This window comes from Convolutriloba macropyga, chromosome 3, assembly GCF_964194025.1.
Source record: "Convolutriloba macropyga chromosome 3, txConMacr16.3, whole genome shotgun sequence".
Lineage (NCBI taxonomy): Eukaryota > Metazoa > Xenacoelomorpha > Acoela > Convolutidae > Convolutriloba > Convolutriloba macropyga.
The window spans coordinates 57,255,889-57,270,774 of NC_134470.1; the positions used below are offsets into that span (position 1 = coordinate 57,255,889).

Sequence of the window (14,886 nt, forward strand, 5' to 3'; positions counted from 1 at the left end):
ATTAAACTATAGAAATATGAACTGCTACATTAGTTTGAGTGGGGGGGGGGTGAGGGGGGGGGGGTTAGGGATAAAGTTCATCATAAACCTTGATATCGGAATTGGGACTTCCTGGTTCGTCTCTGTCAGTGGCAGTCAGTCTCGAAGTGCTCTCTGTAATGAGAGTGTTGATTGAGGCATCTTCAAGCACTGACCACGTGTACAGGGTCTGTCCGAAGATTGGAATCTCGTCATTGCAATCCACGATCCCAATCTGGAGACATAGAAGTCAACCCGCGGTAAACAAATAGATCCAAAGAACTTGAAATATCTTGAAATTTAAATGTAAACTAAATCAAAAAGGCTACAGTGGTTACAATCGTTTTTATAGCTAAATTGTCGCAATTTGGTGCTTCATTTACATGCAAAATGAAACGAATGGGTCGCAGAATTGATCCCTGTAGACCGTCAGTTATTATTAGAACGATTATAGAATGCTTATGTCCAATGTGAGCAAACTGTGAGCAATTTTGAGAACACGATTCCGCGAGGTTAATTTGTGTACTTTATTCCGTAATCAAAATTTGTCGCCAGAATCTCCTGATCTACGCAAACCATTACCATGCACGCAGCTATTTTAATAAACGTCATTGACCTCTGCCAATGCCCTTACTTTTTTCATTGCCCTCCCGGACTGAATTGCAAGAAAAGATCAGTACGGGGCACGTCAATTTGCAAGTCTACAAGCATATATCAGTACTGTGCACGTCCAAAAACAAGTCTGCAAGTCTGACAAGTCTTTGCCAAGACTTGGATTACACTTGCAAAATGATTCCCAAAAAATTTTGAGTGAAGATCTCGAATTCAAAAAATTTTTGCAACGTGCCACGATTTTGGAATTACTTTTTGGGCACTTTCCCGGGGTGCTAAAAAATGATGCTGGGGCATACCAAAGTGTTTATTAGGTGTTTTTTAGCACCCCGGGAGGGTCTATTGAGGGTATTTCAGGTGTTCTGGACCGTTTTCAGCCATTTTTCAGCCGCTTCAGCCCCTAAAATAGCCGAAACCACCAAATTTATGTACTTTTCAGATAAGCCAAATGTCGAGCTTGAACCGAGGCAAAATTGTCAAAAGGGGTGCTACTGTGAGGGTTCCCATGCTAAGCCGAGGCCCTCTCGTTCGGCCACTCGATGATGCACTGCACAATCCTTCAAATTTGAGAGACCCAGAGGAAGACCAGCGATCCAGCCAGAACGGCCAAAGTACTGGCCAAAAAAACTTTGTTGTGCCCCAGTACCAGCTCGTTCAGGAGCCAATGCTGACCTCTGTTAGTTATAGTGTGCTTTTTTAATGGGTTAATGTGATATATCGAATTATTATAGAACGAGCACTAGCTAACTGGGATCGACTGGGGTCAACTTGCCCCCTGCTCACAGGCCGGTCTTTCGCAAACCACTGATCAAAATAAAGAGTCAAATATATGGTTTTAAAGTTTATTACAAGGCGGTTCTAATGAGCCAATTCCGATTGGTTCAGTATTTTGGGAACTATTCATGATTTCAGACTCTGTACCCCGAAAAAATGGCTCATTCTCAGTGCTCGCTCGTTAATAACTTTTTGTTGAGAGGATGTTTTGGGCTCAAATTTTGATATGAGTGAGCTCATTATGTGTGCTGACTAAATTAATAAGTCTCAACTAGTTGCGTACTAATTTGACGAAAAAAATTTACGAACGAGCTCAAGGTGATATGGGTCGACCGGGGTCAACTTGCCCCCTGCCTACAGGCCGGTCTTTCGCGAACCACTGATCAAATAAAAGAGTCATATATATGGTTGTAAAGCTTATTTCAAGGCGGATCTAGTGAGCCAGGTCTGGTCCCGATTGGTTAGTTTTTTGGGAAATGTTCATGATTTCAGACTTTACCCCGAAAAAATGGCTAATGACCAGTGCTTGTTCGTTAATAACTTTTTGTTGAGTGAATGTTTTGGGCTCAAACTTTGATATGAGTGAGCTCATTATCTGTGCTAACTAAATTACATTACTCATTTTGGCCATTTCTGACTTTTTTTCGGCTATTTTTGACGTTTTTGGGACCTATTCTGGACGTTTTTTCGGCCATTTCTCACGTTTTTTTTGGCTATTTTTGACGTTTTTGGGCCCTTTTGGACGTTTTTTCGGCCATTTTTGACTTTTTTCCGGCTATTTCTGACATTTTTGGGACCTTTTTTGGACGTTTTTTCGGCCATTGCTGACGTTTTTCTTGCTATTTTTGACGTTTTTGGGACCTATTTTGGACGTTTTTTCGGCCATTTTTGACCTTTTTTCCCGGCTATTTTTGACGTTTTTGGGATCTGTTTTGGACGTTTTTTCGGCCATTGCTGACGTTTTTTTTTGCTATTTTTGACGTTTTTGGGACCTATTTTGGACGTTTTTTCGGCCATTTTTGACCTTTTTTCCCGGCAATTTTTGACGTTTTTGGGATCTGTTTTGGACGTTTTTTCGGCCATTTTTGATGTCTTTGTGGCTATTTTTGACGTTTTTGGGCCCTTTTGGACGTTTTTTCGGCCATTTTTGACTTTTTTTCCGGCTATTTCTGACATTTTTGGGACCTTTTTTGGACGTTTTTTCGGCCATTGCTGACGTTTTTCTTGCTATTTTTGACGTTTTTGGGACCTATTTTGGACGTTTTTTCGGCCATTTTTGACCTTTTTTCCCGGCTATTTTTGACGTTTTTGGGATCTGTTTTGGACGTTTTTTCGGCCATTGCTGACGTTTTTTTTTGCTATTTTTGACGTTTTTGGGACCTATTTTGGACGTTTTTTCGGCCATTTTTGACCTTTTTTCCCGGCAATTTTTGACGTTTTTGGGATCTGTTTTGGACGTTTTTTCGGCCATTTTTGATGTCTTTGTGGCTATTTTTGACGTGTTTTAGACGTGCCAAGTCTTGGCCAAGACTTGCGTTTAGACTTGCAAGTCTAGGCCAAGACTTGCATCTAGACGTATACGTCTTGGCTAAGACTTGCATTTAGACGTGCACGTCTTGGCCAAGACTTGCATTTAGACTTGCACGTCTAGGCCAAGACTTGCACTTAGACTTGCACGTCTAGACCAAGACGTGCATTTAAACTGACCATTGTAAAAAGTGACATGATCATAGCTCTGAATCAGTATTGATATAAGACTTGCAATTTGACGTGCCCCATACTGATATTGACTTGTCGTTCAGTCCGGGCTTACCCTTTCACCAAAATCGCTTTTGATAATATCTGTTGGAGTATCCTATTAAAATATGAATTTCAGTATGTGAAAAATGATAGGATTTCTGGATTGACCTAGTTATGAATCAGCAAATTTTTTATGGCAAATAATTAGAACCGAGATCATTGAAAAAGGGGGCGAAACAACCCTTGAACAGAAAAATTAGTTGAAAAGATTTTTTAATATTTTATTTCACAACAACATAGCCGGCAGATTGCCGGAATAGCTGCGAAAAAATAGACCTGCGTGCCATATAATAGAGATAGAAACAGATACAGATCTAAATTGAAAAAAAATCGACGCCGTTCAAAAAAACTAGGTAAAAAAACATTCATCGATAAATTAATAAAGCTTGTTAAAATTCATTCCGCAGAAGCTTCTTATTGGGGACCTTTACTGCACAAATGAGTTCCTTTGACCTTGAACAAATTCAAACTAAACTTAAGTTTTAAAGTGCAAAAGTCATTTTATTGAGTGAGGTTAGTCACGTATGATCAAAATCTAATCACGCAAATAACTTAAAAACTTTTGCTAAAGCGAGTGAGAAATGACGTCATGCGCGCAAATGTCGTTAGTGAGAGGAAGAAGTCATTCAAAAAATTTGACTTTTTCAGCTTTGCTGTGTGAACAAATGTAAAACGAAAAAAGAGCGTCAGACGACGAAACAAAAAACATGGCAGGACAAGTCCTGACGTTCAATTCAAAAAATTTTCATTGACTAAACAGAAAAACTAGACCTAGAAAGGACTATGAGTCAATTCAGAAAACCATTTTAAGAAAATCAGAACAAAAAAATAAGAAAAAAAACAGAAAATCAATATCAAAATGCCGCATGTGAACAAAAAAACCCCTAGCGGGAATTGAAAATTTAATTCAAACAAAAAAACTAGGCCTTGAATGAGCTGTTAATGGATTGGGAAAACCAGTTAGAAAAAAATTCGATCCAAAAAAACTAAAAAACAGTAAAAATCAGAGTGAAATTTCCGCATGTGAACAAAAAACTACTACCGAGAAACCGAATTTTTGTTCAAACACCGTTCTCTCGCTCTACTTTAAAATTAGAGCGAAAAAAATTCACGCCGCATAACCACTCGCTTTTTCGCTCCATTTCCTGTTTCGGCGTGACCAAAATCACTACTCCAATTGGACTTCAAAAATCATGAAAATGTGTGAACAGATCTTAAAAAAAACAGAGCCGGGAGAATTCCGGAAACGACTCGAAGCAGAAAATTGCCCATACTTATTACTAAACAACTAGAACAAATATTATGAACCCTAAACCTCCACAAATGCCATAAAACCTAAGGAATAGAAACGGCATTCAAAAACAAATTCGACAAAAAACTATAAAAACTAAATTAGTTTTTTTTATAGTACAAGAAACATAACGCCGAATAAGGTTCCTTTGCAATTAGAGCAATGAAAAGCTCGCACAACAGTGGGCAAGTCATAATAGGGTGGGTAAGAAACTTGTCTAAGACTAAAAAAAGAAAAACTTCAAAAAAATAAGAAAAATGGTTTAAAATTTCTCAATTTTTGTGTCATTTTTCTCAAGAAAAAAATGATTTATACCAACAAAACTTTAATTAAAAAGCATCTGAAGATTCCTTAAGGAACAAGCTTCTATTCAAATCCCACTTAAAGCAGTAAAACAAACAAAACAGGTAAAAAATCATTAAATTTCGTCTAAAAATCAGCAAAACTGATCAAAAACCTCCAAATTAGCATTAAAAATCAAATTAACTACTTGAAACCTTCAATCCTATCAAAACAAGCCTGAAACTAATACACTATCATAATCAAACCTCATAACCATCAAAAGTTGCAAAAAAACTGCTTTTAAAAGCCGCACGTGAACAAAAAAATTTCGCTCGCTTTGAGAAAATTTTTTCACACATCAATTTCTCGCTCTCTCAAAAACAGCGGTAAGAACAAAAACCACTCTCTTTTCGCTCCGTTCTTCACTTTTGTTCACTACCAAAATCACTCCAAAAATTTTCACGCGTTTCATTTCCCGCTTCAAAAATCACTCCAATAAATTTGATTAAAAAAAGGAGTTCTCCAATACTCCTCTTCGAGTCGTAAAAAAGACAGCGCCCCAACACAAATCAATTTTTTTGAATTGTACAAAACCGAGAGCATCTCAATATAGCTTCGCTCAGCTTACAGCTTCGCAGCTATAAAAATGATCTCTGAAGTTACATTATGACGGTCCATTTTTCAAGCCTGTTCAATTCAAACACGCTCAGGTGCTTAAAATGTGCTATGAACAGGATCCTCAATATAACAGATCAAATCAACACACTGAAAAAAATTGTCCTAGAGATCAATCAGATTGGCGTTTCTCTGTGCCAAGTTGTTTGCAAAATACAATAAAGTGCCAAAAGACTCATTTAAAAAGTTTTTTGATAACCTGAGGCGTTCAAAAATAAGTCAATGTTCAACACAAAACCTGCTCGTACCATTGATTTTATTATGGAAACGGTTATTTGATTTCAACAGAAAAAATTTTTAGTTTTCAGAAAAATATAGGTTTCCAAAACAATACAGGTTTCCAAAACAATAAAGCGTTATTTTTGAGCATCCCAAGACATGTGACAATTTACGAAAGGTTTAAAAGCCTATCATATAATCAGAATTTCTGCGTTTTCACAAGAATGAATCAGTTATGAATCAGCAAATTTTTTATGGCAAATAATTAGAACCGAGATCATTGAAAAAGGGGGCGAAACAACCCTTGAACAAAAAAATTAGTTGAAAAGATTTTTTAATATTTTATTTCACAACAACATAGCCGGCAGATTGCCGGAATAGCTGCGAAAAAATAGACCTGCGTGCCATATAATAGAGATAGAAACAGATACAGATCTAAATTGAAAAAAAATCGACGCCGTTCAAAAAAACTAGGTAAAAAAACATTCATCGATAAATTAATAAAGCTTGTTAAAATTCATTCCGCAGAAGCTTCTTATTAGGGACCTTTACTGCACAAATGAGTTCCTTTGACCTTGAACAAATTCAAACTAAACTTAAGTTTTAAAGTGCAAAAGTCATTTTATTGAGTGATGTTAGTCACGTATGATCAAAATCTAATCACGCAAATAACTTAAAAACTTTTGCTAAAGCGAGTGAGAAATGACGTCATGCGCGCAAATGTCGTTAGTGAGAGGAAGAAGTCATTCAAAAAATTTGACTTTTTCAGCTTTGCTGTGTGAACAAATGTAAAACGAAAAAAGAGCGTCGGACGACGAAACAAAAAACATAGCAGGACAAGTCCTGACGTTCAATTCAAAAAATTTTCATTGACTAAACAGAAAAACTAGACCTAGAATGGACTATGAGTCAATTCAGAAAACCATTTTAAGAAAATCAGAACAAAAAAATAAGAAAAAAACAGAAAATCAATATCAAAATGCCGCATGTGAACAAAAAAACCCCTAGCGGGAATTGAGAATTTAATTCAAACAAAAAACTAGGCCTCGAATGAGCTGTGAATGGATTGGGAAAACCAGTTAGAAAAAAATGCGATCCAAAAAATCTAAAAAACAGTAAAAATCAGAGTGAAATTTCCGCATGTGAACAAAAAACTACTAACTAAAAACCGAGAGCATCTCAATATAGCTTCGCTCAGCTTACAGCTTCGCAGCTATAAAAATGATCTCTGAAGTTACATTATGACGGTCCATTTTTCAAGCCTGTTCAATTCAAACACGCTCAGGTGCTTAAAATGTGCTATGAACAGGATCCTCAATATAACAGATCAAATCAACACACTGAAAAAAATTGTCCTAGAGATCAATCAGATTGGCGTTTCTCTGTGGCAAGTTGTTTGCAAAATACAATAAAGTGCCAAAAGACTCATTTAAAAAGTTTTTTGATAACCTGAGGCGTTCAAAAATAAGTCATTGTTCAACACAAAACCTGCTCGTACCATTTTTTTTTATTATGGAAACGGTGATTTGATTTCAACAGAAAAAATTTTTAGTTTTCAGAAAAATATAGGTTTCCAAAACAATACAGGTTTCCAAAACAATAAAGCGTTATTTTTGAGCATCCCAAGACATGTGACAATTTACGAAAAGTTTAAAAGCCTATCATATAATCAGAATTTCTGCGTTTTCACAAGAACCACTCTATTTAATTTTATATCAAGAGTTCTCCGGTGCTTCTTTGTATCTTTGTAAGAAAAAGAAACTCAGAGAATAGTATTTGGCCTATTAACAATAATAATGAAAATTTTTAAATTGTGTTGTTTAACTTGTGTTTTAAAATGTGTTGTTCTAATTGTTATAATTTTCCAAAGTTTACAGTTGAATTTATTGTTTGTAAAAATGTTTAATAATATTATAATTCGTTGTCTGTCCTTTTCAATTTTTACAACCGTTAAAATACAGCCGGTCGGAAGTTTTCAAAAATCCGTTTGTCAAAAAAATTTATAGCTACAGAAAATCATCAGTGAGAACTAAACTTTATGCAGGAAAGGTTTTGCAACTGTTCCTGCTTTTGCTTTTAGGACAAGTAGCCCAAACTCTAAGAATCGCATTTCATACGGTGAAATTACGTCTCCTCAACAGCTTCAGGAAATGGGATACTTGAAGATTAATAGGGGGAACGGCTATAAGAAAACTGGTCTGCAACTTAATGCCCTCCGGACATTACTTTAATGAAATTTACAGAAAACGATCATACAAAAGAGTTTGTGGTACGAACAATCTCCTTAAAGAGACTAGCAGGACGATTGTAATTGCTTGAGAGAAACTTCGTTTGAGAGCAATGCACAATTAAACATAGCCGGCAAATAGCCAGAAAATAGCCTGGATAGACGCTTCAAGACTTCCATGGATTTGAAGCAACTAAAAAAGATTGACCACCCGTCCTTTAATAGACCACTAGACTTTTTGGGTTAGATTCGGTTTGTCATTTTTATGGGACACATACGCTCTATAAGGAAAAAGCCCTAAGGGAGCTTTTCAAAATAATATTCGAAACCATAAACTCAAGACTCTAATACTCAAGAATTAGGGGAAATACGTTTGGCTATACATAGATGCACACTATTGCTCTTTAACTAGTAAATTGTCATAAAATTTAAAGTTCAATAAGTGATTTCACAAGTCATTTTTTTAAGTGATGTAAGTTCCCAGTAACTTTACCACTCTAAGTACTTGAAGGACTACCAAACGCAGCAAAGAGCCTCTAATGAAACTTGATGCCCGCTGAGCTTTACCTGTTTATCCCGTTTTGCAAGCCCAAATTCATGAAAAGTTATCAAAATCATGAAAGTCAGGGTAAGACGAAACAAAAATCTGTATGACGAAGTAAAAAAACCTAGCAGGACAAGTCCTGACGTACAATTCAAAAAGTTTTTTTGACTAAACAGAAAACTAGATCTCGAATGGACTAAGAATAGATTGAGAAAATCATTTAGAAGAAAATCCGATCCATAAAATCAAAATAACAGTAAAAAATTAAAGTGAAATTGCCGCATGTGAACACCACTAGCGAGAAAGCGAACTTTTGTTCAGACACGGTTTTCTCAAAAATTTTACGCCGGAAAGCCACTCGCTTTTTTGCTCCCCTTCCTATTTCCGCGTGACCAAAATCAGTACTCCAATTTGACTACAAAATTCATGAAAATGTGTGAACAGATCTTAAAAAAAAGACAGCGCCTCAATACAATTCAAATTCTTTGAATTGTAAAAAAAATTAGGAGCGCTATAATAGCCGCCTGGAATTGCTGACGCGGCTATTAATAAGAACAATTAAAAAATTTTTTTATAGTGGAAAAAAACGTTTATTTGTTTTACATTGAGTTTGCTACATACTTCTCAGAAATTCATTGATATAGGAATGGCAGACAATGGTAGGCCGCAATGAACTCCATTTATAAATCAGCGCATAAAAAGCGTATAATATATAGTTTATTTCTCATTTCCGCTTTGCGATCGCTATTTTGAAGAACATTTTATCGGCTTAGAAGTATTAAATTTAAACAGACAGAGAGGTGCCGGAGAAGAGCTCTGTGAAGCTAGAGTTCTGTGGTATTACGAGCGAACGTTTTTCTGCGAAGTGAGAATTGAGTGAAGTCTGGCCAGCGTAAAAAATCACTGGAATGATTGTGAGTTACGGTAATGATTTTCTTCTTAGGCAGGACTGGTTATACTTGGAGTTCGGAACGGGAAAGAATTGATTCTACCGCATTTCGTATACTAAATGCATTTTTCACTAAATTCTTCTAAACTTATATTGGTGGCACTGCCATTGCAAGATACGGAGGAGAAAATTGTGAGCCTTCAAATCGGGAAGCAACAAAAGTTTTATGCCCAGAATTATGAAAGGTTATCAGATGAACAGTTGCTAATTTAAAACATAGCCGGCAGATTGCCGGAAAACAGCCGCGATAGACGCTTGTGGCCTACCATGAATTGAAACAACTATAAAAATAAGATTGACAGATCGACCACCAGCTTTTAAATAGACCACTAGACTTTTTTGGGTTAGATTCGGACTGTCATTTTTATGTGACACATTTGCTCCACAAAGAAAAAGCCCTAATGGAACTACCTCAAAATTGATATTTGATATTAAAACCCAAGTCACGCAACTCACCTAAAAACAGAAATGACGTAACGAACACAAATGTCATTTGAAAAACAGTAGAAGTCACTGAATTCATTGAAAAAGTCAATTCCAAGAAGTCAGGGTGAGACGAAAAAAAAAAATCCGTTAGACGGAGTTAAGAACCATAGCAGGACAAGTCCTGATATGCAAAGATTTGAATGAAAAACTTAGTTAGAAAAACTCAACCTAGACAGCAGACCAATTGAATAATTCCAGCCAAAAAACAAACAAAATCATCAAAAAGTTGAGAAGTTAAAACAACGAAACAAACTAAACAAAAACATACTTATTGCCAAACTCTTGAAGCTTTTACCCCGAAGGCAAAATTTGATCCCTTTAAATATACCTATTTCAAAAAAATGTTCAAAACCATTTTGGATTTTAAATCAGTCCACGATTATACCTGGAAGACCTGAAAAAAGTAAAATGGCCCTTGAAGATTGGTTAACTCAGAAAATAACAGAAATTTTTTTTAAAAATAAATTGCAAACAATAATGAAAGGTTGTTAAAAAATTTGTGATATAAATATTTTCCGAATCGCTTCTGTGTCTCTGGAGGCTTTTCCGTAGCCCAATTCCAAGCCTTAAAAATTCAATGGCGCAAAGATCGATATGCAATAATTTTTATTAAAAAATTCAAATTTCATGAAAAAGGAAATTCCTTCTATTGAATGGTAGAAAGACATTGCCTTGCCCCCTAGCAACTATGTTATAGCATGCTAGAAAAACTGGAGTCGGTCACTTGGCTACTGAGCCAGAAAAACTGAATAAAAGACAAATGCTTTAAAAAACATAACAAAATTAAAAATTTTATTAAAAATTTTCCAAAACTCGAATTGCTAACTTGTTGAAAACAACTCCATTGACACGTTTAACCACGCAATAACTTTTTGTGAGACCGTGGGATAGATTTTCTGGCACTTGACAATGGAAAAATATCAACAATTGACGAAAATTCCAAGAAAACGTAAAAAAAGAAGTTTTTATTTAAAAAAAAGCTAAAATTCAAGACATTAAAATAATGAAAGCAGTTCCATTGTTACTAGAAACTATGCAATGCTCTACAATCAAACCTTAAAAGAGATTATTTGGCCCCTGAGGCTAAAAAAACTCAAAAACTGACAAAAATTGCAAAAATTATTATCATTTTGTATGTTTTTGTTTCTAGTACCAAAACATATAGCTGTTTTGGTCTTTTGGTCTTTTGGTCTAGCAAAAGACCTTTTTCAACTTTTAAAAACTTCAATCTCAGACTAATAAAACAAAAAAATTGATAGAAATCACAAAAAAAATATGAAAAGATGCACTATTTTGAGCCCAAAAACACCTAAAAATGACCTTTTAACCTTAAATTAAGACCATCCCAGCACTCTAAGCACTTGAAGGACTACTAAAGCCCACTTTGGGCCTCTAATGAAACTCAATGGCCGCTGGGCTTTACCTGTTTATCCCGTTCAAAAGATCAAAGTCATAGAAAATTGTGTGAACAGATCTTAAAAAAAACACAGCGCCCCAATACAATTCAAATTCTTTGAATTATAAAAAAATCAGGAGCGCAGTAATAGCGGCCCGGAATTGCTGACGCGGATATTAAAAGGAGAAAGATCCGCCAATATCATTTATCGATTTTTATCCACTTAAAAGAACATAACAAAGAACATAAGAACCAGTAAGCAGTATTTACAATTGACAAAAAATAATGGTTGCAGGCGTAAATACAACAAAGAGATGTTTAAGTCATTTGAATGTGAGAAAGATAAAACCTAATCGTGGCCCATGACCGTAGAGGCTCTGATCAAACCATCCTAGTTCAAAAACGGGGCCTTCCTTCTGTGCTCAAAAATTTTTTGTGCACAGAATTGTGGACATTGATGAAAACAATTTGACAGTTTATTGCTCACCTGAACTGTAGCAGTGCCAGATCTAGGCACCACTCCGTGGTCTGTGGCCACCACTTTGTACGTGAACCCTGTGGTGTATGTCTCTCTGTCTAGTGTCTCCAGTGACGTCACAATGCCAGTCGGTGCGTCCAAGTGGAAGAAAGTCACAGCTTGACCGAATGTGTACGAAAGCTCACTGTTCACTTCTACACAGAACAAAAAATGCGAGTCACTCACAGGTTACCAAGAAAAACAATACCTAATTTTAACCATTTCTGAATAAAAATTTGATTGTTTATGCTTTTCGGCTTTCACCATCGTCAAAAACGTTTAGGTATTTTTGGAGTACAAAATTTGATCCCTAAGGATGTGATCTTTTTTTTCAACAATTAGGGTTGATATACTCTTACATGTGCTCTTTACCTGGTTTAAATGGTTTTTGATGCATTAGCTTGAGTATGATAGTCAAAAAGACTCACGACACAATGCAACGAGAGCCATAAACTTTATTTTTGCAAAAATTCCTCATGAGTTACTTTAGCAGACGCTTTTGGATCTAACGATCTCTTTGTCTGTACTCTCCGAATTGAACTTTACGGAATTTTTGTTTTGTTGTATTTCAAAACTATAAAAACGTTTATAGGTAATATTCAATAAGTCAGGAGAAATATATTATTTCTTTTTTTCTAACAGACCTTTTTGATAGGAAGATTTGCAAATCTTTGTTAACACATAACAGTTATTAAAAGAGCATTGTGTGTATCTATTGGTTGAAACGGTTTGATGGGAACAAATTTTAGCTAGTTTCAAATGGAAGTAAGAAAGGCAAATGAAATAATCAATAAAAGACATCCAAAAGCTAACCGAAATCAGCATCTGTTGCGCTAACAGTGACAATAGTCTCGTAAGGATCCAGACATTCGCTCACGTTGGCTGTATATGTTGACTGCGAAAAAACAGGGTTGTTATCATTGATGTCCATCACTTCAATGAAGATGGTAGCAGTTGCGGTCAGGGCGACAGGGTTCGTTCCCTTGTCGGCCACTTCTATTTCCAGATCGTATTGAGCGCTGAAGAAATTTATTTAACAAATATCTGTACAACCTTGTCGTCGCAAATACTGTTTTGTGTCATTAATGATTTTTATGTCGTTGCATTGCTAAATTAACGTATCTATTATCATACCGTAGAAGTAAAAATACTGGATGTACACCTCCATCCAATCAGAGACTGAGAAGACACTATTCTCTTTTATATAGAGAGGACTCTACTAACTGTAGTCAGTCTATTAGTTAGATACACCATGTGCATACTCTTGACTCCGGTGTTGTACTTTATTACCACCGTAATAATAGAAGTTTATCTTCAGTGTTTTACAGAGTCGGTTAGTCTGAGAGGTATAGGTAAGCCTACTTCGCGCGCAGAAGTAAGTAGCCCTAGCTCTTTATACCTTAAGGCTGTAAAAGGAGCCCACATCGGGTCTGCCTTAACTGGTGCGAACAGCGAGTTAACAAACTCTAACCGTAAAAAGAACTCACATAAAACACACTATTTTTATTTGAGGAAGAAACTTAAAAATAGGTTACACAGTTTTTTACTATTTGTTTACTTAAAACTTCGAGAAAAGGGGAACACAACCCCCATAAAAACAAAACTCTTAGTGTTAAAAAATAAAATAAATAAAATGGATCACCACGTTGATCAACCTTCTTCTAACGTCCCAACACACTCGGACGAATTACAACTAGCTGTTCTTAAACAACAGCAAAAACGCTTAACAAGCAAATTTTTACACTTTGAAGTAAAACACTATCAACACCAAGATGAATTAAATATACTCTTAAATACAGCAAAGCAACTCAAATATCACTACTTTGCGGTGGATTAACAACCTCTCCTCTCTTTACTAGAAAAAGCATCACAAGTTTCACGAACTGCTTTCCTTTCATATCTGGTTGAAATTTATGGAGCTCAACTCACAAAGGGCTCAGTGCTTTTCATTTATGACCCACTAACAAACACATATACCACTCTCATTTATGATACATTTTTTAATCCACTAACTGACACACTATTTGAATTCCTTCACGGAGTACGGACAGAAATACAACCTGTGAGAAGGTGTATTTCGAAAATCTTCCTTTGAGCTCCTTAAACGTCTTGCACCTACTCTTAACGCTAATACTTCACAATCACGAAGAGAGAGCATACACAAAACCGCTCGACAGAAAATAGAAGGTTTCACCCACCTTCTTAAAATATATATAAGCTCTGTGAAAGATGCAGACCTAAACAATGAAGAAAATTTTTGACTATCTTACACATTTATCACGGTATATACACAGATTTTGGAAAACCTTGGTAAGACACATCTTTCCAGCTACAAAGGTGATAAAAAACACATTTTCACAAATATTACCTAAACTACCTGAGACAAACTGAGATAAACTGACCTTATATTTAAGATCCAGACTGGTGTCCACAAAATTTCATAAATATTACGGAAATACCATCCTAAACTAATCGAAAATTATCCATCAATCACCATACTAAAGAAATTAAAAACTATAATGCAGCAACACAACCGTTCACTTATACAAATGTTCCAGAAAACACAATTACCTCTCTGGAAGCATCGCCAATAGAAAATATAGATACCATAATTCATTCTCAACAAACATACACTCGTATTAACGAAACTACAGAAACAGATTTTAATTCAACAATATTAGATGATGGAACATTTTTTTTTCATCACACACTGTAAATACAATAATCGACCTTGACCCCAATGATCAGAACAATAATCATAATAATAACAACAATATTACTAATAAAACCCACCAATAACACACATATCTATCAGAATAAGCAAAATAGACAACTTATAAATTCGACTGAATTAACACAAAATTCAGATCCATTGAACACAAACTTATCTACATTACTCAATGTTAACACACCTTTACCACGTCTAAATAGACAAAACTCTGTTCATTTTAACACTGAACCAACTATTCTGAATAATTCAACACATTCGACTCTAGCTAATAACCAGAATATTCAGATCACCCCTTAACAATTAGTAAATATTGTTAGACAACTTAATTCACAAAATTCTCAACAAAACACAAACGCCCCAACTCC

At 35.6% G+C, this 14,886-nt stretch overlaps 1 protein-coding gene across 1 annotated transcript in view; it reads right to left on the reverse strand.

Annotated features, from left to right (window-relative positions):
• The window catches only part of LOC142336307 (protocadherin Fat 4-like), an 86,930-nt gene that overhangs the window by 27,586 nt on the left and 44,458 nt on the right, over positions 1–14,886 (reverse strand). The window contains exons 11-13 of the mRNA XM_075385036.1: positions 12,604–12,809; positions 11,761–11,945; positions 89–253 (exon numbers count right to left, since the gene is read on the reverse strand). Coding sequence (XP_075241151.1) covers positions 89–253; positions 11,761–11,945; positions 12,604–12,809 — 556 coding nt within the window. The remainder of the gene's footprint in view (positions 1–88; positions 254–11,760; positions 11,946–12,603; positions 12,810–14,886) is intronic.